Raw genomic sequence first — 5,114 nt, 5'->3', positions numbered from 1 at the left:
TAATACATTTTGACGATCCTTTTCTGCATCAATGATTTTTTTAACATTCATGGTCACTTTATGAATATAGCTAAATGTTCTTTTGATAAATAAATACATGCAGGGCTGTGTAATGAGATGCCAACTTTCTCAAACCATAATGAAGAAGGAAACATTTGTGCCTTGAACTGTCTTTTGTCCTCTTCATGCAATGAAAAAGTTTTCTATAAAGTTGTAAAACATTTTGTACAATATATACATAGGACTTTAGACTGAGTAATCTTCAAGGAGTTGCTCTTATGACTTTGTAATGGGGCTGTCATTACTTTGAGGTGCATACTAATTCATCCCATGCTTTGGTTTTGTGACGCATCACATCTGAATTAGTGTCATAGTTCAAAGAGGTTCAAAAAAGCAGAGTAGTGAATGGTACTGTGTGCCCGTTTTGATTCACAATGTTTTGCGGTAATAACAATCACTAGATTGCACACAGAGCAACTTCATGTAAGAACTTCACTTCTTACAGTGGGTTTTGTAAACATTCATGTAAACAGTGCTGGTATTGGATGTGTGGACAACTGAATATCAGATGTTCGAGATCTGCCTGAGTTTTCTGTTCACAACCTGTGTTGAGTCATTCTTCCTTTTTAATGGTATCTCCACTTCTGAGCTTTTTTCCCGGTGCTTTTTAAATCTCTTACAGCATATGTAAGATGTCAGTGAAACAACCATGAAGAACAGCCCAAGACATGTAACTGAAAGCACAATGAGGACGGGCTGACAGGGGAACAGCTCATACCTCTCAGGCCCCTCTCTCATCTGGCCAATGTACCAGGGCCTCTCCTCTACTTCAATGTCAGCCTCTCTGGTCAACAGACTCTGGATGTAGCTCTCATTGCTTACTGTCTCATTGACAAAAAAGTTAACCATGACTGTTGAGTACAGCGGTTCAGGCTGACCATGATCACTGACCTTCACCAGAAGGCTGTAGAGGCCGCGGTTGCTGAGCTCCCTCTTTAACGTGATATTTCCTGTTTCTGGGTCAATGGCAAACGACCCTGGCTCACCACCTTTCCTCTTAACAATACTGTATGCGATCACAGCATTCATGCCTGTATCCTTATCCACAGCGTAGACTTCCGTGATTGATGTTCCTGGTAGTGTATTGGGCAGTACTAGCATGTAAGACTGATTGGATTGAGGGAAGAGGACAATAGGCGGGTTGTCATTTACATCCAACAATAGCACGGTCACCATAGTAATGCAGGAAAGCGCAGGCTCACCACCATCGATGGCCTCGATCCACAGTTGGTATGTCCCTTGTTGCTCACGGTCGAGTGATGTCTTGGCCCTCAGTGCCCCTCGTGCCGTGTCTATCATGAAGATGTCGCTGCCATTTAGGATGGAAAGCGCCACCCAGCCATTTTCCCCTGCATCAGCATCCGTCACAGAGAGGACCCCGATCTCCCCGTACCCAGGGAAGTTCTCTGGCACAAAGAACGTGAAGTCCTTATTGATGAAGCGTGGACTGTTGTCATTGCGGTCTTGCACGGTCACCACCACAGTGGCTATCGATTCCCTCCTGGGTGTCCCCTGGTCCACAGCTCTGACGATGAACCGGTACGTCTCTTTCTCCTCACGGTCCAGCGTTGTTGCCACAGTCAGGACACCTGTGACACGATCTACCAAAAAGATCCCTGGGGCATCACCTCCGAGGAGGTAGATGACCTCTCCGCGGCTTCCGCTGTCCTGGTCTGTGGCTTGGAGTTGGGTCAGAAAGGTGTTTGGTGGATTGTTCTCCTCCAAAGGTATTTTCACCAAAGACTGTTCAAACACTGGCGCGTTATCATTCTCATCCAACACCTGCACCTTCAGGAAGGTCTTGATGATGAGATCTCGAGAATTCTTAGCAACCACAATTAGCTCATACTCCTGTGTCTTCTCATAGTCCAAGGGCTCTGTAGTCTCCAGCAGGTATTCGTTCTTTAACAGCTGATAGGGGCCAAGCCTGAAGGGACCAGTCCCTTCCAAATGGCAGTCCACCCTTTGGTTCATATCAATGTTTTTGACAGTAAAAAAAGCTATTGGAGAAAATGTTGGCTCAGACTCCTTTACTGTCACCACACCATCCTTTTCCGGTGCAATGTAGCGGGGTATGATAGCAGGGGGTCCTGTAACAACTTTGATGATACGGACGGAAACCGTGGCAACAGCAGGAATACAACCAGGCCCGTTGGCCAGAATAATGAGTTTGTAAAATGTGGCCGTGCCAGTGTCTATTTTCCCTGCTAGCTTGATCACCCCTGTGATTTTGTCCAAATGGAACAAGCTTCTGGTGTCCCTTGGCACACGTTCACTGTAAGCATAGCTGATCTGAGCATTAGCACCAAGGTCAGGGTCAAAAGCATGTAGACGTGCCAAATGGGCCCCTTTGGTGGTATTCCCATGCAGAGTGACATTAATTTGTGACTCTGTGTATTGGGGGCAGTTATCATTGACATCTGTGATGACAATTTTTAAAGTAGCTGCACCGAGTAGAGGAGGGGTCCCCCCATCCTCTGCGATGATATCTGTAATGTATTCAGCCTGGGTTTCCCTGTCTAAAGCATCCGTCACAATGAGAAAGGGTGTCAGCTCACCCCCCTCATTTTCCTCCACATCCAATGTGAACACACCGAAGTCATTAACAAGCCAATAGGTCTGGACTCCATGAAGACCCAGGTCAGGATCAACTGCAGACTGCTCCACCGCATACCGAGCATTGATGGGAGTGTTTTCTGGGACAGACATAGTGATCTCATCCACAGGGAACTTTGGCCTGTTGTCATTCACATCCTCAATATAGATCTTAACTTTGACGAGCTGAAAGTACTGCTGAGGCAGAACAAACACATCCAGTGAGAGGACACATCCCTGCCCGTCCGAGTTATCCGGACAGAGAGTCTCCCTGTCAATCTCTGTAGCAGATGTGTAAAGCTCCCCGCTGGAATTATTTAGGTTCACGTACTGTTCACTGACCTTCTTTTGCAGGAGACTGAATAAAAAGGGGGGCTCAACAGTGAAATCCAAGTTTAAGTCCACTCCAATGGCCCCTATGAAGGTCCCCCTGGGTAATCCCTCCTTTATCTTATAGATGAGCTCCTTTGCTTGGCTGAAGTTTGCAAAACAGGAAAGAGGGCTGGAGTAAAGCAGGAAGATGCACAATCCCTGTAACACAAGATAATTAAAGATAATAAAGTTAAATATTATGTATGAGATTTGCAAAATGTGAATAAATTATTATTCAGTGTGAACATTAATATTTGGTTTTATTAGCTCTAGGGAAACACTGATTTGATCTGTACTGTATTAAATTACACTTTACTCCGTTTGTGATAACTATTTATCCTTGAAATGAAATTGGGTGAGAGTTTAAGGGTTCTTAAAAAAAACAAAACAAAACAAAAAACACACACAGTGGTGAGGAGGAAAATGGGCCTAGTCATGTCTCTGTCTTAATAGTAAAAAATAGTGTGAAAAAGAATTATGATCAAACTTACCCATACTCCTCCTCTTTTGCTAAGGCTGATGTGTCTGCTGTTGAACATGTTTATGTCCTAGTCCAGCACTTTCCACTTACAGCAGGAAGAGTGGCAGCTTAAGTAACCTAGGCATTTTGAGCGTTGAGCAGTGCAGATCTCTGCTGAGTGCTATGCCTTATTGCTGTCTGACTTGAACAAGTCATTCATCCCAGTGCTGGCTCAGGACACTCCCACCGTATGCAAATCAGCCCCTCGTGCTAACCAATGAGGTCTGGTGGCCACCGGGGAAAATGACTTCAGCAGATTCTTCTTCAGTGCATTCTGTCATGGCACATTAACACACACCTTTACTTTCAAAACACGCGTGTACACACACACACACACACACACACACACACACACACACACACACACACACACACACACACACACACACACACACACACACACACCCATGTTGTCAGAGCAAGCTGCATTCCTTGTATTCCCGTGGCAAGTGAGTGAAAGCATAATGATTACCAACTGAGCTTATGATGACATGGGAGACTAAGCAAGATGTAAAATAACCACAGCCGAGAGATTACATTAATCCAGCATTAGTTAAAATACACTGTGATAAAAAAACAAAAACTGAACAGACTGAATTAAGGAAAGCGTATAATGATATAATAATGATGCATAATGTTTCTTCCAACCCCTAACCTTTGAACATTAATAGATAGATAGATAGATAGATAGATAGATAGATAGATAGATAGATAGATAGATAAACAAAGACATTATTCCTAAATTTAGAATCAATGCAAAATTTACAGCAAACTGTGAGATTCACTTTATGTTTGTTTCTACATGTGTCTGAAATCAATGAAAAAGCTTATAAATATCATAAACAAAGCCAGCAGAGAGGTGATCTTGGCATCATAAGTGGTGCTATGGTCTGATTCTGGATTGAGCCTTTAACTAAATCAACCCCCTAATCCTCATGTGTTCTAAATGCCAGGCCAGCTGTTTGCTGGGATTGGAAGCATACTGCTCAGAGAAATAGAGTGATTGAAGTTCTCTGGCAATGGGCAGATTGAGACAGCCACACACACACACACACACACACACACATTTTATCTCATACTACGATAGGTCTTTGCTGTCATTCCTCATCATTGTGGTCTGGTAGATGGACAGTACTGTGGCCTAAACTCTTTGCATTTCCTCTTATTACTTGACGAGATTATAGAAATAAACCAAATCTCTGCAAGCTCTATGAGACGCTTTGCACAATATGCAGAATATTCGACTGACAGTATATTTACATGGATCGGCTACAAATCCGTCTTGTATCCGGCATCAAGAGTCCATGCTCGGAGCTCAGAAATATTTCTGTAAACACAGACTGTAGGCACAGTGGACTGTGAGGCTCTGGAGCGTGGGAAAGCAGCAGATCAGGGAAATGAGAGTCATTTGAGAGCTGCCTTGAGGTGCGGAGAGTCGGAGGTGTTCAGCTGTTGATCATGATTGAGGAGTCAGTCCAGAGCAGTCACCTCAGATGACACAGCAGAAACTTCACTGAGTGTACAGTTTCATGAGAAAAATGTATTTAAAAAGCAAAAAGCAGCTGAT

The 5,114-nt window shown here is 43.8% G+C and overlaps 1 protein-coding gene across 1 annotated transcript; it reads right to left on the bottom strand.

Moving 5' to 3' along the window:
• LOC119018299 (protocadherin-20) lies at positions 1–3,596 on the bottom strand. Its single transcript, XM_037095840.1, has 2 exons — positions 3,519–3,596; positions 1–3,186 (listed from the first exon to the last, which is right to left on the bottom strand). The coding sequence occupies exons 1-2, from the start codon at positions 3,564–3,566 to the stop codon at positions 565–567; spliced, it is 2,670 nt and encodes an 889-aa protein (XP_036951735.1). The 5' UTR covers positions 3,567–3,596; the 3' UTR covers positions 1–564.
• Between the last annotated feature and the right edge of the window lie 1,518 nt (positions 3,597–5,114).

Source organism: Acanthopagrus latus, chromosome 4 (genome assembly GCF_904848185.1).
Source record: "Acanthopagrus latus isolate v.2019 chromosome 4, fAcaLat1.1, whole genome shotgun sequence".
NCBI classification, from domain to species: Eukaryota; Metazoa; Chordata; class Actinopteri; order Spariformes; family Sparidae; genus Acanthopagrus; species Acanthopagrus latus.
This window is presented reverse-complemented; position numbering and strand designations above follow the sequence as displayed.

Bases quoted from the DNA above. Each gene is read 5' to 3' on its own strand.
- LOC119018299 (XM_037095840.1), bottom strand. From the start codon at position 3,566: ATGTTCAACAGCAGACACATCAGCCTTAGCAAAAGAGGAGGAGTATGG. The intron at 3,187-3,518 runs GTAAGTTTGATC...CTTGTGTTACAG, and splicing joins GCAAAAGAGGAGGAGTATGG to GGATTGTGCATCTTCCTGCT.